This window comes from Eubalaena glacialis, chromosome 2 (assembly GCF_028564815.1).
Source record: "Eubalaena glacialis isolate mEubGla1 chromosome 2, mEubGla1.1.hap2.+ XY, whole genome shotgun sequence".
Lineage (NCBI taxonomy): Eukaryota > Metazoa > Chordata > Mammalia > Artiodactyla > Balaenidae > Eubalaena > Eubalaena glacialis.
In genome coordinates this window covers 66,919,560-66,940,509 of record NC_083717.1, presented here as the reverse complement: position 1 = coordinate 66,940,509, position 20,950 = coordinate 66,919,560, and the positions used below count along the sequence as shown (strand labels likewise).

Genomic DNA, 20,950 nt, shown 5'->3' with positions numbered 1-20,950 from the left:
GCGCAGCTTGTGGTTACACCCTGCATCCCAGCTCTCAGTGGAGTGCCAGCACCTAGCAGCCTCATTTCATGGATAAATGGATGGACACATGTATGAATGGACCCCTTCTTTTGGTTTGTCTTTGGGCTGCGCCACGCGGCTTACAGGATATTAGTTCCCCAACCAGGGATTGAACCCCGGGCGCAGTGAAGGCGCCAAGTCCTAACCACTAGACCGTCAGGGAATTCCCAATGGGCCACCTCAGAGTAGAACAGTCAACATGCTTCAACATGCTATTATTGGGTCTCTTCTTTTATATACAAACAGATCCAGGCCCTGTCTTCAAGGAGTCTAAATTGTGGCTGCCTAAACAACCACACCTAAAAGAATCAGAGAACAATATACCACCGGGCTAGTTATAATAATTGCCAATTACTGAGGTGTCTGCTGCAGGCCTGGCTCCATGCAAAGAGCCCACGCACATTGCTTCCTTCACTCTTCCCGCAGCTCACGAGTGAGGGATGGGACCCGCGCTGAGGTTAGGCAACATGCCCCGGGGCACCAGCTAGTGGACAGAGAGGCTGGGACTGGAGCCCAGGTCTGCCTGACCCCAGAGTCTGTGACTGCCACTCCCTCACTTCGTCTAGAGGTGCTCAGGGAAAGGAGCGAGACGGGGTGCGGTCTGGGGAAGGCTCCTTGCTGGAGGAGCCCTGCTGTGCGATGCTTGAGGCTGGGGATGGGCCTGAAGCCTAGACAGTGTGGAGAGACCCCAGGAGTTTCAGGGCCTGGGGTCGGAGCGGCCCCACCCCAGCCCGTGCTCACTCTGGGGGGCCCACAGAGGTGGCGGTACTAGCAGTGCGCTGCTGGGTCCCGGTGGCCTTCCCCTGGCCGGGCCCCAGGGAGAGCCGGGTCTGCGTGAGCGGCACACTCCCTGCGTCCGCGGGGTGGGGCTGTGTGTGTAGGTGCTCCCACGTGGGAGGCTGCAGAGCCGGAGGTGTGCTCCCGAGGGGATGCCCTGCCCAGCTCACGGGGCCAGCTTCCAGGGTGGGGCGGCGCGGGCAGGAACAGCTTTCTGGAAAGAACATGGCCCTCATTCACTGACTGTTAGACACACCCAGAGGGTCCGGCTGTTTCCCACGGCTTGGAGCCACTCCTGGCCTGCGGAGGGAGGGGGCGGATCCTCTGAGGGGCTGGCGCGCCACCTTCCGAGCGTCCATCAAGCTCTGGCCGGCCAGGGGGCTTGTTACAGTATATCAAGGGGGGCGCTTCTGGTCCAGCCTTTCTTCTGTCTAGATACCTGGCAGCCTTGGTCCCCCCCTAAACTCCATGGACACGTCACTGTGTGTGTGTGTGACTCTAGATAAAAAAAGTCATAGCTCCCCAAAATCAGTACAGGTGACCTGTGACATTAGAATCTTTTTAGGAAGAAATACCTTTGTGGCTGGGCGGGGCGGTGGAGAGAAGACATGAGGATATGTTTGTCAAGGGCTACAAATTTTCAGTTACGCAAGATGAATAAATTCTGGATATCTACTGTGCAATACTGAGACTGTAGTTAACAATACAGTATTGTACACTTGAAATTTGCTAAGAGGGGAGATCTCTTAAGTGTTCACATCATAAAAAAAAATATGGTAACTGTGAGGTGATGCATATGTTAATTAGCTTTATTGTGGTGATTATTTCATGATGAATATGTAGAGCGAATCAAGTTCTACACCTTAAATATATATAATTTTTAATTGTTAATTATACCTCAGTAAAGCTGGAAAAAATAATTAAAAAAAAAAAAGAAATACCTTTTATGTTACAACCCAGTACACACATATGGTCATATGTAATACCAGAAATATACATAACATACATAACAGAAATATCACAAAATGATACTTATCTGTACTCTATGCACTATGCTGATATTTTCTGTTCTTTTATTTTGCAAACTATTCTATTTTTAAATGCTAGCCATGATCCACGAAATTGATTTTGTGATCTACTGACAGGTTGTGACCTTCAGTTTCGAAAACACTGCATTAACAGACTCGGTAATCGTGGTTTTAATTACTAGTGAGCTATCTGGAAGTTGTGTGTATTTTGCTGAGGTGGGCATGTGACCCTGGCCGTGGGCAGGCTGGAGTTCAGGTACATGTCATCCAGCTAAGGAGAGACCCGCTCACTCTCCTGGGATTTGGTTCTTCTCTCCCTGTGGTGGGTTTCGGAACTGGCATTGGGACTGCTGGTCTTTCAAATCCTGTTGTCCATCTATGTGTATGTTCCCACTGTTCATTACAGACCTCGTTTCATCCTGACCTTGCCAAGCCGATGTTGAGTGACCTCAGACAAGTCATTTCCTATCTGGGGTCTTTATCAATAGAATAGGATTAAGGGTGGTTGTACTAGTCTGTGCTTCTTAAAGAAGGAGGGATTTTGCAGCAGTAAGTTGTATATAATTTCTCTGTATGTATATGTGTGTGTATGCATGCTATGGTCTGAATATTTACATCCCCCCAGAATTCATATGTTGGAATCCTAACGCTAGTGTGTTGGTATTAGGAGGTGGGGCGTTTGGGAGGTAATTAGGCAGCACCTTCATGAATGGGTTTAGTGCCCTTATAAAAGAGGCCCAAGAGAGCCCCCTTGCCCCTTCTGCCGTGTGAGGACACAGCACGAAGTTCGCAGTCTGCAACCTGGAAGAGGGCCTTCACCAGAGCCCAACCATGCTGGTACCCTGGTCTTGAACTTCCAACCTCTAGAACTGTGAGGAATAAATATTCGTTGTTTATAAGCTACCCGGGTATTTTGTTATAGCAACCTGTAGGGACTAAGACAATATGTATATTTATGATTTATACTTTTTCTGGAAGATTTGGAGAAAATAAAATTTTATATTAATACAAACATAGCTAGGTTATGGCACAGACTATAAAACTCACAATGCTTTTTTTTTTTTTACTATACTTCTTTTTATTGCAGTAAAATATACACAAGATAAACTTTAACATTTTAACTATTTTTAAGTGTACAATTCAGTGACACAAAGTACATTCACAGTGTTGTGCAACCATCACCACTATCCATTTCCAGAACTTTTTCATCATCCCAAACAGAAACTCTTGTACCCATTAAACAATTACTCCCCATTCCTTCCTCCCCCTAGCCTCTGGCAACCACCATTCTACTTTCTCTCTCTATGGATTTGACTTTGTACCGGATATAAGTGAAATCATACAATATTTGTCCTTTGGTGTCTGGCTTATTTTACTTAGCATGGTTTCAAGGTTCATCCATGTTGTAGCATGTGTCAGAATTTCACTCCATTCTGACGCTGAATAATATTCCATTGTATGTATATACCACGTCTTGCTTATCCATTCATCTGTTGATGGACACTTAGATCATCTCTACCTTTTGACTATTGTAACTAATGCTGCTACGAACATGGGTGTACAAACATCTGTTTGGTCCCTGCTTTCAGTTCTTTTGCATATATACTGAGGAGTGGAATTGCTGGATCATATGGTAATTCTATGTTTAACCAGTTGAAGAACTACCCTACTGTTTTCCACAGCAGTTACACCGTTTGATAATGCCATCAGCGACGCACTATGGTTCCAATTTCTCCATATCCTCATCCACACTTGTTCTTTTCTTTCTTTCTTTCTTTCTTTTTTGTAATAGCCAACCTAATGGGTGTGAAGTGGTATCTCGTGGTTTTGATTTGCATTTTCCTAATGACTAGTGGTGCTGAGCAACTTTTTGTGTACTTATTGGCCATTTGTATATTTTCTTTGGAGAAAGGTCTATTCAAGTCCTTTTGAATGGGGTTGTTTGATTTTTTTTGTTGTTGAGTTGTAGGAGCTCTTTATATATTCTGGATATTAATCTCTTATCAGATATGTGGTTTGCAAATATTTTCTCCCATTCTGTGGGCTGTCTTATTACTTTCTTTTTTTTAATCTGTCAATATATTTTTTCTTTTTTTTTATTAGTTATCCATTTTGTACATATTAGTGTATACATGTCAATCCCAATCTCCCAATTCATCCCGCCACCACCACCCCAACCCCGCTTTCCTCCCTTGGTGTCCATACGTTTGTTCTCTACATCTGTGTCTCTATTTCTGCCTTGCAGACTGGTTCATCTGTACCATTTTTCTAGATTCCACATATATGTGTTAATATATGATATTTGTTTTTCTCTCTCTTCTTTCTTTAATAGATGTTTATTGGAGTATAATTGCTTCACAATACTGTGTTAGTTTCTGTTGCACAACAAAGCGAATCAGCCATATGCATACACATGTCCCCATATCCCCTCCCTCTTGCATCTCCCTCCCATCCTCCCTATCCCACCCCTCTAGGTCATCGCAAAGCACTGAGCTGGTCTCCCTGTGCTATGTGGCTGCTTCCCACCAGCCAACTATTTTACATTCGGTAGTGTATATATGTCAATGCTACTCTCACTTCGCCCCAGCTTCGCCCTCCCACCCCGTGTCCTCAAGTCCATTCTCTGTGTCTACGTCTTTATTCCTGCCCTGCAACTAGGTTCATGGGTACCATTTTTTTTTTTAGATTCCATATATATGTGTTAGCATACGGTATTTGTTTTTCTCTTTCTGACGTACTTCACTCTATATGAGAGTCTCTAGGTCCAACCACGTCTCTACAAATGACCCACTTTCGTTCCTTTTCATGGCTGAGCAATATTCCATTGCATTTATGTACCACATCTTCTTTATCCATTCGTCTGTCAGTGGGCTCTTACTGGTTTCTTGATAGTGTCCTTTGATACTCAAAAGATTTTAATTTTCACGTCTGAAGGTGGCGTGGGGGCCACTTCTATGCTCTGCCTCCCACCCTCTTCCCCAAGGGCACGTTAGTCCTCTGTGGTATTGAGGACCTTTGGTGGTCCTCTGGTACAGTGATGGGATGGAAACTCTGCCCGGTCACCTCCTGGGCTCAGGACTGTTTTCTGTTTACCATGAAGGACATCTCGACAGGCCTGGAGGATGCAGAGGGTCTGAAGTGTGACTCAGACCCTGAGCCTCACCAGCAGCTGCCCCTTAGCCAGCAGCCTCCTGCCACATCCAGGAAGCTGGGGCCTTATCAGGACCAGTCAGCGTTCAGACAGCTCTGGGGCCCACCCAGTGTAGGACAGGCCGATGAGTAGGGGCAAAAGGTAACTCTGGTCCTCTCTCCACTTACTCCCCACTGGCTTCTCACGGAACTGGAACTCCTGCTGGTAACCTCACTTCTTTGGGTCAAATGTAGGACCTCTTGTCTGAAATGCCCTCGGTGACATCCACACATCCGTTGGTAATTTGGACTAGATGACCTCTCAGGAACTTCCTGATCTCATGCTTGTAGTTTTCTAAAAGCAAGCAATGGAGAGATTCCCTACCAAACAGCATTCTTTGCCTTTGCTATGTATGCCCAGCAAGGAATTTTATGTTTTCCAACATAATATTTTTCAGAAAAGAGGGAGCTGGGTCCATCCAGAGTTCTTCCTATTTAGGGTCACTCTGTTCCTGTATTTTGAACAATGGGCTGTATGGGCTGCTTGAAGGAAGTCACAGTCACCTGAAACTGTCGCCATCAATGCTTGTTTGGGATCCTTTCAGAAGACACCTGACATACACAATCAATTTAAAAAGAGAGAAGGACAAAAAATGTAATACAGATTGAGATTTATTCCCAGGAATCTGGTCTTCCATTTGCAAGTACTGGTTTTGTTGTAAAGGAGCTTTTAATGATCCCTGTAAAAAGCAGAGTAGTGGGTCTGGAGAGAGTAGCTATGCAGACTGACCCGAGCCAATCACTCGTTTACCCTCACTGTATTTCATCAATTACTACATGCACTTTTTTTTTTTAAACATTAAAACAGCTCTGAAATCAGGATTCATTTCCAGTCAGTGCTGTCTCATGATTATAATTGGCGACAATTTTTTTTCGGTCTTAGTGGTACACAAAGCGGTGGTGTGACTTCCAGCCGATCACATGTGAAGTTCCTGGAAATACAGTCTCAGGCACTATCCGTACTTCGAGGTCCATGAGGGCTAGAGGACCCACAACCTGACCGGCAGGTGGCGCAGCACAGTGGGAGTCTCAGGCTGAGTCCCACCCCCCGTCCCCTCCCCCTATACAAATATTTTCCAGCAAGCGGGCACAAAAACATTAAGATGACCTGTTTTGTTGGCAGAAGTCCCTGCAACCTACCCTCTTAGGGGCTCTTAAGCACCTTTCTTGAAAGTTCGTGTGAGCTGATGTGACAGCTGTCTGGTGGCACGCGTCAGCTGAACTTCTTGCGGGTTCAAGCCCAGAATCCTCCTTATAGGGCTCATCTGGGCTCATTCAGAGGGGAAGCCACTTCGGGGCACCCTCTGCTCATGCAGGAGGGAGGGTGCCTGGGCAACACTTCTCATCAGTGTACATATCTCTAATTCCACTCATTTCTCCAATGAGACAGCATCCATCTGGCTAATTAGTAAACCCTCTGGTGTTGATCAAAAATAACCCCAACTGAACCAAAGTTGTGGCCTCTGGAATGTGAGCTTACGGTTTGTCTTTCAAATGCTAATGAACCACCACCCCAGGGGTATGGGTTAAAACTAACATTTTCACATCACACTGTGTGAAGTGTTTGAATGCAAATTGCCTACAGTGTCATAACAGCAAATGAATACTTGTGACTTGGGGTACATTTTTAGCAATAGCATTAAACACAGCTTCAAAAAGTGTAGCTTTCAAATAACTTAGATGGAAATGAGAATATTTTACTTAAACTGTGTTCGGTGACTCCAAAAAGTGGCTGTGTTATGAAGATACTGTTGTCAAAGATGCATGCAAAGATTGTGAACACACATTTCTATGAACTAGGAGTGGAAAAACAATATTTTTAAATTAATACTGGGACTTCCCTGGTGGTGCAGTGGTTAAGAATCTGCCTGCCAATGCAGGGGACACGGGTTCGAGCCCTGGTCCGGGAGGATCCCACATGCCGCAGAGCAACTAAGCCCACACGCCACAACTACTAAGCCTGTGCTCTAGAGCCCACGAGCCACAACTAGTGAGCCCACGAGCCACAACTACTGAACCTGCGAGCCACAACTACTGAAGCCCGCGCACCTAGAGCCCGAGCTCCGCAACAAGAGAAGCCACTGCAATGAGAAGCCCTCATACCACAATGAAGAGTAACCCCCGCTCACCGCAACTAGAAAAAGCCCGCACACAGCAACGAAGACCCAACGCAGCCAAAATAAATAAATAAATTTATTAAAATAAATAAATAAAATTAAATTAATACTATGTTGGATATGGTAAGGGATTCTAAATAGGCACGTCTAACTAAATAAATTAATGTGATAAAGAGAGTGTGTACCATTTGCATCCTTAGAAGTTGTATATTTTTTTGGACCCTCTCATTGGGGAAACAGCCCATCAGTTTATATTCAGCCACCTAATATGTAAACATATTCATTCGGGAGGTGATAAGTTTTGCTGGCCATGTCCTTTAAGGCCTGGGATACACAGTGTGTAGGCTAAAGTTTACTGGGGGAGGGTCCAGGAATATGGATGGAGCACTAGCCTGAAACAGATAAGAAGTCAGGTGCAAATTTCACCTCTTGTTAATTTCCCTTGGTTAAATCTGCCAGGACTAGCCTGAAACCTCCTGGTGGTGGTTTTGTTGTTGTGATTTGTCTTTTTTTTTTTTTTTTTTTTTTTTTTTAGGGCTAAATTAGGAGAACTTGGCAGGTCCCTGAAAGTGTATAACAGCCCATTTTCCTTTTTTTCTTAAAAGCTGCTTTAAAACATATTTTAAAGCTGTGGATCATCTTTTAAATGAAATCCTATTTGGAACACCAATATGCTGTTGAAATATCAGCAAAGCTTCACATTGTGGGTTTTTAAAAATATTTATTTATGTATTTGGCTGTGTTGGGTCTTAGTTGCGGCATGTGGGATCTTTTCATTGCAGCATGCGAACTCTTAGTTGCGGCATGTGGGACCTAGTTCCCTGACCAGGGATTGAACCCAGGCCCCCTGCATTGGGAGCACGGAGTCTTAGCCACTGAACCACCAGGGAAGTCCCTCACATTGTGTTTTGATTTCAGAATTCTCTGAAGCCTTTTGTTTTATTCAGTTTTATTTCTAGACCTCTGTGAAAAGAGACAACAAACCAAGCTGCAGTTTGAAATACTGGAAATTACACTCTGGTTTTTACAATGTTGGTGAAATTAAGAGCTTTAGCTTGTGATGGCTAAAAAGACCAGTGAGTTCATTTTATGTGCAGTTAATCTGAAATGATTAACAATAGGCACAACATACAAATCATCAGCTATGCTTTAATCACTGCCCATGATCATCCATGGATGTTTCACAGTATTGACAAACATAAAGGTTTACATTTTACATGCAAAATAACAATGTATCAATGGGAGAGTCCTTATTTCTTTGAATGGTGGGAAAACACCACACAAGAAATCTCCAACTGTTGAAACAGCAAGGTCAATTTTGGTCTTACCTGTGAGTTTGTCTCAACCTGATTAATTGGCAAAGAGGGTCATTGTTTAGCATCTAGGTTATAAACATCATTGTGAACACTGTATTTTTCATCTTTTCTCAGTAGCAAAGAAAAATTAAGTCCTAGTGCTTTGTGCTAGGACTTAATTCCCCTTAATCAAAGTTACTTCTCTTCTTAAAAGGAAGCTTATGCCTCTTATATTTTCTTTCTCAAAGAGAGGACTTGTGTTATTATATTTTTACTATAATTCAGAAAAATTTCAACCAAGACATCTTCTGGTTGAAATAGGGGTAGAAGTAACCTTTCTGTTTCTCCTAGTTACTGGTACAACGTCCACCCCCCAAAAAGTGGTCCCTGGAATGTAACTTAGGGTCCCACAGAATGCAGTTTCGAAGTCTCCAATCTCTCTACGTAGCCTGTAGTCCTCAGATCAAATAACACAACTCCAGAAGCATCCCCATCCCCACCCCAACCTCCCTCCGCAGACATCCACGCAAACTGGAAATTAAATGATAGCATCTTTGGCAAGCCCCCTAACTTTTCAACGCCCTGGTTTTCCTGCCTGCAAAATATAAAATCAGTTTCATATCTGAAAATGAATAACAATAGCAAGTGTTTGTTGGATCTTTACTTTATGGCAGGCCCTTTACATAGGCGCTCTCTTTTAATCATAACCACCACCCTATGAAGAAAGTAACTGCTGTTATTTCCATTTCACAGATGGGGAAACTAAGGCACAAGGAGTTAAGTTCCTTGCCTGGAATTGCACAGGAAATGGCAAACCAGTCTTTAAACCCATGTGGCTTGAATCCATCCCCGAGGCCCTTAACTGCTCTGCCTTAATTCCTGAGACGGAGTGGTGAAGGTGAAGGAGACCAGGTGGGCAGGCAAGGTGACCAGCACAGGCTTGGCACAGAGTGGGTGAGGGTTCCCCTCCTTCAAGGGTGACTTGTCCTGGTTAGTTGGGTGCATATCTGTCTCATCTTTTCCTTTATACATTTCTTGGGGACAAGGACTGTCTTTTCATCTTTTTTTTTTTTTTCCTGTGCAACATAGGAATACAATGGTATGGAGGACACCTATTTTCCTCCATTCTGTGTGTCGCAAACCTATGCAATTTTTATTTCAGTTAAATTCTCCTTTTCCTTCCAGCTGCTGCAGCTCACAGGGTGTAATCAGCTCTACATTGAGCCCTTAACCTTATTCGTCACATGATAAAAATGCCGGACACACTGAATTGAATGAAGTTGAATGAAGTGTGTGAATCGTGTGCTACTAAGTATTACCCTCCTTTTGTATGTTTCGTCGGGTCATCCTTCCTGGATGGTGTGTGCTGTGAGAGTAGGGACCATTTCTTTCCTTTTTCTTGCCCATGACATTGAAATCCAGGGAGAACCAGGGGACCAAGGTGGGCAAGTCCGTGGAAACCCAACCTTGGTCCCATTATTGCTAGAGGTTTTTCTGATGTGCCTGAGTCTCCCCTGGTACCAGACCGTTGCCTCTCATCCTGCCACCAGGTGAATTAGTGGTACATCTGGGAGTGAAAGTGTCTTGGTGATTTAGATGGGAAAACCAGGAGAACCAAGGCGTGCCAGGCTCACTTACATCAGTGTTGTTCATTTGTTTGCAAAGTATCAACTTTTATTTTTTAACCTGGGTAAAATGTACATGTGCTTTAAAAAATTATTTTCTATATTATTTTGTCATTCAGAAATATTTTGTAACTTTTTTTATTGTGGTAAAATGTACACAACATAAAATTTACCATTTTTTAAAAAAATAAATTTATTTATTTATTTATTTATTTTTGGCTGTGTTGGGTCTTCATTTCTGTGCGAGGGCTTTCTCTAGTTGCGGCGAGCGGGGGCCACTCTTCATCGCGGTGCGCGGGCCTCTCACCATTGCGGCCTCTCTTGTTGCGGAGCACAGGCTCCAGACGCGCAGGCTCAGTAGTTGTGGCTCACGGGCCCAGTTGCTCCGCGGCATGTGGGATCTTCCCAGACCAGGGCTCGAACCCGTGTCCCCTGCATTGGCAGGCGGATTCTCAACCACTGCACCACCAGGAAAGCCCAAAATTTATCATTTTTAAGTGCATTTTACGTTTACAGTAGTGAGCAACCATCACCACTACCCATTTCCAGAACTTTGTATCCTCCCAAACAGAAACTCTGTACCCCTTAAACAACAACCCCCGTTCCTCCCTCCCCCCCAGCCTCTATTCTGTCTCTGTGAACTTGCCTATTCCAGGTCCCTCATATAACTGGAATCATACAACATTTGGCCTTTTGTGCCTGGCTTATTTCACCTGGCATAATGTTTTCAAGTTTTCATCCATGTTGTAGCGTGCATCAGAACTTCATTCCTTTTGAAGACTAAGTAATATTCCATCATATGTGTAGACTGCATTTTGCTTATTTGCTAGTTTCTCTGTTCACCTGCTGGTGGACACTTGGGTTGTTTCTGAAGCACTCCTTCTTGGATGGTACTCTAACCCAGCCACACCTCGGATTGGGACTTGAACCCACGAGCTCTGACTTAGGAGGGGTCTCGAACCCACTGTCTTTTAATTGAAATGGCTCACCTGGTGTCAGGACTTACTGAAGCTCAGGTTCTTTTATCTCATTGCACAAAGAATTCAGCGTGAGGCAAAGCAATAGGCAAAAGGTGAGTTTATTAGCATAGGATGCTTGTGAGAGAGAGAGCGGGCAGGCAAGGGAGCACAGCCCCGAGAACAAAGAGGGATACATTTTTATAATCAAAGCAAAAGTGGGGAGGGGAGAAGACCACCTTCTTCCTCATTCTTGGGCAGACATCAAGGCTTACATCATTAGTTCCTCCTTTGACCCTACATGGTTTAACCGGGACTGTCATGGCACTATTTAAATCATATGTATATTAGCAAAAGAGTGGTAACATATACTAAAATATGGTAATTCATCTCAGGTTTTAGTATCATGTCCCCTTTCACCTAGTTTCTTTCCCCTTTCACCTATATTCCTGTCTTGGTTACATGCAGAGATGCTACTCTTTAAGGACCATTAACTCCCTGACTTCATGTAACAAGATTCAGACCCCATATCTATTGTCTTGTGTTTTAACTATCAGGGTTTGTGGCTTGAGTGTGTCTGGCGCTGGGATGCACCTGGTCTTCCTTCAAGGTAGGGCTGATTGTTGCTAGGTTACTGGATTCTTTTCTTGAGTGGTCATTAGTTTACAACAGTCTCCCAAACTCCCTTCCTCCCTGTCTTTAATCCCCGGTGGGATTTCTAAACTAACTATTTAATTATCCTTCTCTATCGCTATCATTTCCACCTTTTGACTACTATGAATAATTGCTTACACCAGCAGTTATTATGCTTATAATTGCTGCTTACACCAGCAATTATTATGAATGATTGCTTACACCATAAAGATGCCTATTTACGATGAAACATAACTATATTATATTTTGCTACATAGTTCCAGGTACTAATGCATAGGACCCAAAGAACTATAATAAAAAGCAAAAGTATAAACAAACCACAAAAACAAAAAATCACTTTAAGTTCAAAGGATGAACACCATTGCATCATTAAATAAGCATTTGCTGAAGGCCTGGGATGAGCCAGGCACACACCCTGGATGGATGGCATTTCCAACCATCTCAGGAGGGTCCTCCCCAGTTGGGGCAGATGGGGGTGCAGGGGAGACAAGGCCTAGGCGGGTAGCTTTGTCTGCAGGCAGATGTGGATGGTGCTGCAGGAGAGGTACAGGCAAGGTCTTGGGGCCTTCGGAGGCAGGGACAGAACCCATCCGTGGGGCTCTGAGGAGGTGGCAGATTTGGGGAGTAGGTGAGGCACGGACTATGGTAAACTCCTAGCTCTGCTCTTTCTTTGCGGAACCCAGCTAGTATTTTTCAGTTTCTTGGGCCTGCCCTGAGGGCTTTGGGTTCCTCTAGTTTACATTACTCACAGCTTATTAAACAGTCTGAATCCTGCATTTAAGCAGCCCTGTTGCTCTGCTTCAAAGTGCCTCGGATTTACCTGGTCTGGTCCTTTGGTGTGTCTTAGGGCAACCACGCTCCAGTCTGCCCTCTGGAAGTGCTGCATCTCTTTGGGTGATCTGGAGCACAGCGCTTGATGGACTCGGACCCGGGATCCCACTGTCTGTCCAGGTGTAGCACCTGATGCAGGGAGGGTGAGCAGCCCCAGCTCTCCCCGAGCTGTGTGACCTTGGGGAGGTTACTCCACCCCTCTGACCCTCTTGTGCAACATGAGGGCATTGGGTGACCTCTGTGGCCCTTTCCAGCGCTGTAATTTTATGATTGCCCTATTATGATTTAAGTACCTCCCTCTGTCATTCTCGGAGTGAATGACTCAGCAGTCTGAGAGTTTCACTATTGTTTTGAAGGAAGCCTGGTTATTTTGCCATCACAAGCAAGGGTATGTTCCTTAGGTAAACAATCTGACAGTCTTGATCCAGCTGGAGTTAGGCTGACACTCACTGGAGTTCTTCACGCTGTATTCTTTCAGTGAAGCGGCTCGGACACCAGCTGGCCAGAGGCATCCGGAGCCATGTCAGAACTTTGAGCGAGGCCTGGTGACAGGGACCGGCTGTCACCCACCAGTCTTCCCAGCTCGGCTTCAAGATGCTGAGCCTGAAGCTCCCCAGGCTGTTCAGCATAGAACAGGTGCCCCAGGTACGTGCTGTTGTTCCGGTGGTTGAGCTCCAGGCTGGGACTAGGGCTTGGCCTCTGCAACACGGCGACTGCTATGTCTTCAACCGGTCTGCTCTGTGTACACCCACTCTCTTCAAGGAGCCCCTCCCAGACTCCCTTGGGGAATTCGAGCCTCCTGTTTCCCTCACCTACACCAAACCTGGAAACGGAAGTGATCCTAAAACCGTTTAAGTTGTAGCCCTTCCCTGTGACATCTGTATTTTTTCCCGAAGCAGAGTCATTATTGAGACTACGGATTCAAGCTACAGAGGTGAAGCTAGCAGCAGTTGTCTGAGTGACAGTTTTTTAAGGACCCTCCCATGGGTGCTTGAAAGCAGGCCAGGGGCAGAGTCACCTCAGAGTGTGGCTTTGCGGTTGTCCTCATCCCTTGCAGGAGGCCCAGGCCAGGTGTGTGTTGAGGCGATGAAGAGAGTTATTGATCCGCCTGTTCCTGGGTGCTCAAGGGCAGCTACCCCGAAACACCTGGGATGCGTTGATAATCTGCGTTTTTAATAAGCCTTAGGCGAGGTCATGCTGCTTGTGAGCTGTGCCAGCGGCGCACCTCCTCCTTCCCTTGCAAAGTAAACGTCATCTCATTACACCCTTGTTTTGGTGTTATGTTTCCTTCCTCTTTGACTGAACAAGAATAACTGTTGTTTCATGGATGTTTCATCTGGAGGATGTCACGGAGGGAGGGGAGATCTCCTTTCCACCCAGCCGACCGCCAAGCCCTTACGACTTTCCCCAGAAAAATAAATCCCAAATGATCTCAGCAGCATGAATGGAAGGTTAAGAGGAGACAAACCACCAAACCCTCTTCCTAAAAGCCTGCGCGGCTAGGTGATGCCAGCAAGATGGCATTGGGGGAAAATCAGAAGGATGCGGAGCTGTTGAAGGGCAGAGACGAGGATGCGGCAGGTAACAGACACACTGGAAATGAGACCAGGTTCCCACAATGCTGTTGGGCAGGTGGCCCACCTCTGTTCTCACAAGGCTGTAGACATCTCTTCCTGGTGCCCTGCGCCGGTTGGTCCTACCCACAGAGAACTAGTGGCTGTGATTAGCGGGGACACAGTGATCTTTTGATTCATTCACTCATGACATTTTTATTGACTGCCTGCTGTGGGCAAGGTGTTACTCTGTGCGGGGCCCAGAGAAGAATCACATACAAATCCTGCCCTTAAGGGGCTCTGTGTTGGTTGGGAAGGTGTCAAATTGTGCAGGAGCACTTCCGTTGCAAAGTGGATTAGGGTGTGTGCTCAGAGAGGGATAGATGGGTTCAGAAAAGGGGTTGGTCACTTCCATCATGGGGGAGGAGGGGATCAGGGACGGCTCCATGAAGGGGGCCATCTGTAAGATTGGGTTTGAGGATGGGTAGAATTTGGGAGGCGGGGAGAGCACTCCAAGTGAAAGAATGGCATGAGTAAAGGCCTGGAGCTGGGAAGCCAGGGGGCAGGTGTGGGGACTCTTGGGGCAGGGATTATGGGTATCTGCTCGGATATCTCCCTGGGAGTTTTGGTCAAGGTTGGGTTCAGAGACTGTGCCCAGGAAAGAAGTGAAGGAGAGAGAATGGTCTCACTGGGGACCTTGGGTAAACTGCTGGGATTCTGAACGTATGGGGGTTCTGAGGGTGAGGACCGGACGGCCCCTGAGGGCTGAAGATTAATGTGTCTTCTCTGTCCAGTTTTTCATAAATGATGGAGATGACAATTTTCTTTTTAGTAAAATGGCACTAGTCAGAGGCAGAGAACCAACATCACACCTCACATCCGTTTACTTCAGACCCTTCCTTGGGCTCCTGCATCCGCTACTGGGTTTCCCAGCATAATGCCCAGGGTTCATGCGGCCACAGAGAAAACACAGTGTCTCTGCCTGCCTGGAGGGTAGTTTTATTTGAGGATTTAGTGGGGGAGGGGGAAAGGCATTTTAAAAATATTCAAACAGATGCAAACATATTAAGGAAAAAATGCATAATTTTCATGAGTATTTAAAATAGGAGACTTCATAGAAATATTAAGTTTACTTTTGGTGGGCTCTGTGGGTTCCAGTACTTGGTCCGCAGAATGACCTTGGGCAGAGTGCCCTTAGTCTCCCTACCTCAGTTTCTGCATCTGTAAAATGGGGTGGTGCTAGAATCTGCTTTCTCAGGTAATGGTGAATATTAAATGAGGTAACCCATGGGAAGTGCCTGGCATATGATGAAGTCAGTAATGTTGGCCGTTATTATTATTATCAGCTCCCCTGTGTCCTCCACACTTGGAGGGGAGGGGTGTGTTGGGAGGAGACGTTGAGCAGCCCCTCCCACAGACTCCCACCCCAGCTCCCTGCCTGGTATTCACAGGCCCAACCCCTACCCACCTCCCCCACTGTTTTTCATCTGTAAACCCTCTTCTCCAGCCACACTGGTGCTCTCTCTAGACTTCCCACCAGATTGGACATTCACTTCTCTTGATCTCTGTTTGAAGAAGGCTTACCTCCCCTGCCCCTCCTTCCCCCTTTCTGGCTTCCTTCTCCGTGGAACTGCAGGTGCCCTCTCCCTTCCCTGAGCCCCTTCGGCTGTTGGTTGGCACCTCTGAAGGCTGCCCTATACGGCCACCTCTCCCTTCGTATATCAACCAGCTGTGTGGCCTGGGCTACTTCCCTACCCTCTCTGAGCCTCACCCATCAGAGGATGGTGGGGCACCACCTCTTGGCATCCTCAGGGTTCTAATTCTGGTGCATTCCTCCTAATGGACTACTCACAGGAAAGGACAGTTCTCCCTTCCCGTAGAAGGTAGGACTTGGGTACATACCTCACAATTTCAAGTCTGCCTGTGTCTAATAACAGACCTGGGTACGTTAGGGAGTTGTGAAAGATGTGAACAAACAGCTCAAGGAATGGAATAAGTATCTAGGTGTTGATTCCTACACAGACCCAACCTAGAGACAAACAGGGAAGTCTAGACAGCAAATTCATATGGAACATGGCATGACACTTGGCCAGGAAACAAGAGTATTTTGTGTCAAATTGAGAATCTTTTGTTAACGGTAGCCTTGGCCCCCAGGCTACAGGTAAACTCACCACATTGTCCTGGAAGCCTTAATTTAGGGGCACAGGCAGGAGGATTCCAGAGGTGCTACAAAGCATTTCCCAGCCTTGCACTGTAGCTCTGCCACTTACTGTGGGAATTTGGACAAGACTTGTAACATCTCCAAGCCTCAGTTTCCTTATCTGTGAAATGGAGATAATATCTGTCTCACAGAGCTATTGTGAAGAGCCAAGAAAAATGAAATAGAGTAGTGGGATAATTATGAAGGAACGGAAGCAGAGCCAGATCAGTGGCTGGGAGTGGTGTTGGGTAGGTGGGCTTGGGCACCTGAAACAAGAAGCCATCTCAATAGGCAACTGGTTTCTCCAGCCGAGAATTTCTCAAAGTGGGCGCTTGGATCACCACCACGAGAATACCTGGGAGCTTACAAAAGGGAGTCATGATTGCAGGCTTTTTGTATTGTTCTTGATTTTAATCCAAATGAATGCTTTCAACATTTCATCATTTAATATAATGTTAGCTCTTTCTGTGTGTATGGGTGTGTATGTGTGTTTGTGTGTGTGTGTGTATGTGTATAAATAACCTTTATCAGGTTAAGAATATTCCTTTCTATCCCTAGTTTCCTAGGATTTTTTTTCCCTCTAATCAGTAATAAATTCTTTTTTCTATCAGTATATCTTTTGAGATGGCCATATATGATTCATTTAAGTTATTAACCTGGTGAATTACATTGATTGATTTACTAATGTTAAACCAACCTTGCGTTTATTTATTTTATTTATTCTTTTTATTTTTACTTACTTACTTACTTATTTATTTATTTATTTTGGCCGCACCGCGCAGCATGCGGGATCTTAATTCCCTGACCAGGGATTAAACCTGTGCCCCCTGCAGTGGAAGTGTGGAGTCGTAACCACTGGACTGCCAGGGAAGTCCCCAAACTTGCATTTGAATATTACTTGGTCATGATGGAGTATCTTTTTAATCTATCGCCGAAATCAGCTGATATTTTGTCTAGGATCCTTAAATCTATTTATTGAGTTGGCCTGAAATTTTTCCTTCTTATACTGCCCTCCCCTGGATTGGGGATTAAGATGGTGCCAACCACAAATGAGCTGGAGAGTGTTGCCTATTTATTCTATGGAAAATATATGTAGTATTTGTATAATATTAGAATTATACATTCCTGACAGCTTGGTAGAATTTACCTGGAAAATTGTCTGAGCAGGGCCACCATGTTGCCCACCCAAGGGAGCATTGTTTATCTCTTAGTCTACGTGAATGACAGACTGTGGAATTGTGCAAGGAGCAACTCGATGCTACAGCTGCATTTTCTCTGTAGAAAGTTTTTTTTTATAACAGTTTTGTTGAAATATAATTCACATACCATAAATTTCTCCCTTTAAGAGTATATAGCTCAGTGGGTTTTAGTATGTTGACACACACAAAGTATGTTGTACAAAACCATCACCAAATTGAATTTTAGAACATTGTTAACACCTCAGAAAGAAACTCTGTACCAATTAGCAGACATTTCCCACTGCCCCCACTCGCAGGCCTATGGCAACCACTAATTTACTTTGTCTCTATGGATTTGCCTCTTCTGGATATTTCATATAAATGGGGTCATGCAGTAGGTGGCCTTTTGTGAATGCCTTCTTTCACTTAGCATAGTGTTCTCGAGGTTCATGTGTGCTGTAGCATGGATTAGTACTTCATTTGTTTTTATGGCTGAATAATATTCCATTTATGGATATACCAGTTTGTTTATTCATTCCTCAATTGATGGACACTTAAGTTGTTTCCAATTTTTGGTTATTATGAGTAATGCTATGAACATTTGTGTACAAGTTTTTGTGTGGACATATTTTCAATTCCCCTAGGTACACACCTAGGAGTGGAATTGCTGGGTCACATGGTAACTCTATGCTTAACTTTTATTTTTATTGTGGCAAAATATACTTAACATAAAATTTACCATCTTAACCATTTCAAAGTGCACAGTTCTGTGGTATTAAATACATTCACATTGTTTGGCAACCATCACCACCATTCATCTCCATTCTTTTTATCTTGTAAAGCTGAAACTCCGTACCCATTAAATAAGAACTCCCCATTTTCCCCTACCCCAGCCTCTGACAACCACCATTAATACTTTTTGTCTTTATGATTTGACTACTTTAAGTATTTCATATAAGTGGAATTATATAATATTTGTCTTTTTGTGACTGTCTTATTTATTTTACCTAGCATAATGTCTTCAAGGTTTATCCATATTATAGCATATACCAGAATTTCCTTCTTTTTAAAGGCTGAATAATATTCCATTGTATGTACATACCACATTTTGCTTATCCATTCATCCATGAATAAGTACTAGGTTGCTTGTATGTTTTAGCTATTGTGAATAATGCTGCTATGAACATAGGTGTAGAGATATCCCTTCAAGATCCTGCTTTCAATCCTTTTGGGTATGTACCCAGAAGTGGAATTGCTGGATCATTTGGCCATTAAAAAAAAATTTTTTTTTGAAGAACCACCCTGTTGCTTTCCACAGTGGCTGTACCATTTTACATTCCCACCAACAGTTCACAAGTGTTCCAGTTTCTCCACATCTTCACCAACACTTGTTGTTTTCTGTTTTTTGTTTTTTTTTTATAGTAGCCATCCTAATGGATATGAGGTGATATCCCATTGTAGTTTTGATTTGAATTTCCCTAAAGATTAGTTATGTTGAGCATCTTTTCATGTGCTTATTGGCCATTTGTATATCTTCTTTGGAGAAATGTCTACTCAAGTCTTTGGCCAATTTTTAAGTTGGGTCATTTGTCTTTTTGTTGTTGAGTTGTAAGTGTTCTTTATATATTTTTGATACAAGTCCCTTATCAGATACATGGTTTGAAAATGTTTTCTACCATTCTGTGTGTTGCATTTTCATGTTATTGATGGTATCCTTGGAAGCACAAAAGTTTTAAAATTTAATATTATCTATTATTTTTCTTTTGTTGCTTGTGCTTTTGATGTTATAGCAAAAAAACCTTTGGCTGATCCAAGATCATGAAGATTTACTCCTATATTTTCTTCTAAGAGTTTTATCCCTAAAATTTGTCTATGATCCATTTTTTTTTTGCATTAGTTACTGCATGTAGTGTGAAATAGGGGTCCAACTTTATTCTTTTCTTTTTTTCATGTGGGTATCAAGCAGTCCCAGCACCATTTATTGGAAAGACTAGTCATTATTTCTTCATTGAATTATCTTGACACCTTTATTGAAAATTGATTGACTGTAAATGTGAGGGTTTATTTCTGGATTCTCAGTTCTATTCCATTGATCTGTTTGTCTCTTCTTATGTCAGTACCACATTGTCTTGATTACTGTGCTTTGTAATGAGTTTTGAAATTGGGAAGTGTAAGTCCTTTAACCTTGATCTTCTTTTTCAAGATTGTTTTGGCTGTTCAGGGTCCCTTGCATTTCCTTATGAATTTTAAGATCTATTTGTCAATTTCTGCAAACAGACAGACCAAAAAAAACCAGCCAGGATTTTGAGGGGGATTGTACTGAATCTGTTGATCAATTTGGGGGGCATTACCATCTTAATAATATTAAGTAAATTAAATCCATGAACATGGGCTGTCTTTCCATTTGTCTAGTTATTCTTTAATTTCTTTCAGTGATGTTTTGTAGTTTTCAGTATACAAGTCTTGCACCATTAAAATGATTTGTTAAATTTATTTCTAAGTATTTTATTGTTTTTGATACTGTTGTAAGTGGAATTGTTTCTTTAAATTCATTTCAGATTGTTATTGCTAGAATATAGAAAACTGAGTTTTGTATATTTATCTTATATCCTGCATGCTTGCTGAACTAATTTATTAGTTCTAATAGTATTTTAGTGGATCCTTTAGGAATTCCTGTATGTAAGATCATGTCATCTGCAAATAGAGATAGTTTTGCTTCTTCCTTTTAATCTAGATGCTTTTTATTTCTTTTTCTTGTCCAGTTGACCTAGCTAGAATCTCCACTACAATGCTGAATAGAAGTGGTGAGAGAAGACATCCTGATCATAGGGGAAAAGCATTCCATTAAGTATGTGAGCTGTGGGTTTCTCGTAGATGGCCTTTGTTGGTTTAAAGAGGTTCTATTACTATTTTGTTGAGTATTCTTTTATCATGAAAGGGTATTGGATCTTGTGACATGCTTTTTCTGTGTCTATTGACATGAATGTGTCATTTTTGTTTTTCTGTTCTCTTCTTGGTTAATCTTGTCAGTTTGTCTTTTTTAAAAAAAAAAATTTGAAAAGAAGATGATTTGGGCTTCGTGGAGCCTCTCTATTATGTATTTTATATCTCTAATGTCTTTTTGTTATTTTTATTATTTTCTGTCTACTTTGGGTTTATTTTACTGTTACTGCTCTAACTTCTTAAGTTAATCACCCTACCATTGTAATGTAAGCAATTAAATGTATATATATTTCTCTCTAAGTATTGCTTTAACTGCAGTCCACATATGCAGTTCTAATTAATTTCTAACTTCCATTTTGACTTTTTATGCAACTTAACGTTGCTCAAGGTAGCCATAATTGAAATGTGTTAAAATCTTTCCTAATGGTGTCAGATTTGTGAATTACTCCTTGTAGTTAAGTCAATTTTTACTTTATATATTTTGAGCCTGTGTTTTTCAGGTCCATCCAAGTTTGTAATTGTATCTTTCTGGTGAAGTAAAGTT

General features: G+C 43.3%; 1 protein-coding gene across 7 annotated transcripts in view; it reads left to right on the top strand.

Annotated features, from left to right (window-relative positions):
* Positions 1–20,950, top strand: part of PAQR5 (progestin and adipoQ receptor family member 5) — an 87,521-nt gene that overhangs the window by 29,582 nt on the left and 36,989 nt on the right. For 6 of the 7 annotated variants that reach the window (XM_061180142.1, XM_061180135.1, XM_061180137.1 and 3 more), the window contains one exon: positions 13,011–13,177. The exons of the other annotated variant lie outside the window; for it this stretch is intronic. In XM_061180142.1, the coding sequence (XP_061036125.1) occupies positions 13,127–13,177 (51 nt within the window). In that variant the 5' untranslated portion in view covers positions 13,011–13,126. The remainder of the gene's footprint in view (positions 1–13,010; positions 13,178–20,950) is intronic. 7 annotated transcript variants of the gene reach the window in all.